The 330-nt window shown below is 47.6% G+C and overlaps 1 protein-coding gene across 1 annotated transcript in view; it reads right to left on the bottom strand.

Moving 5' to 3' along the window:
• Positions 1-330, bottom strand: part of VEGFA (vascular endothelial growth factor A) — a gene marked incomplete at its 5' end in the record, with an annotated part of 10057 nt that overhangs the window by 2943 nt on the left and 6784 nt on the right. The window contains one exon of the mRNA XM_009646053.2: positions 83-214. Coding sequence (XP_009644348.1) covers positions 83-214 — 132 coding nt within the window. The remainder of the gene's footprint in view (positions 1-82; positions 215-330) is intronic.

Here is a 330-nt window from a genome sequence, read left to right as displayed (position 1 = left end):
CAGCAGAAAGCAAGCTCCCCCTTCTTTCTCTTTCTCTCTCTTTCTCTTTGTGTGTTTCTCTTTCATCCTTCAGGACACAAACCTGCAAGTGCGCTCGTTTAACTCAAGCTGCCTCGACTTGCAACGTGAGTCTGTGAATTTGCAGGAACATTTACAGGTCTGGGGATCTTGTACAAACAAGTGCTTTCTCCTCTCTGAGCAAGGCTCACAGTGACTGCAAAAAGGCAAAAGGAAAGATGTCTAAGCTACAGCGCTTCAGCAGAAAGAAAATACACATGCAACACCCTAAACATCAAAGGAATCCCCTTGCCCCCTCCCGCAGCCCCCATC

This window comes from Egretta garzetta, unplaced genomic scaffold (assembly GCF_000687185.1).
Source record: "Egretta garzetta isolate BGI_Z169 unplaced genomic scaffold, ASM68718v1 scaffold729, whole genome shotgun sequence".
Classification (NCBI taxonomy): Eukaryota; Metazoa; Chordata; class Aves; order Pelecaniformes; family Ardeidae; genus Egretta; species Egretta garzetta.
Note: the sequence above shows the minus strand (reverse complement) of the source record. Positions and strands in the feature narration are given on the sequence as shown.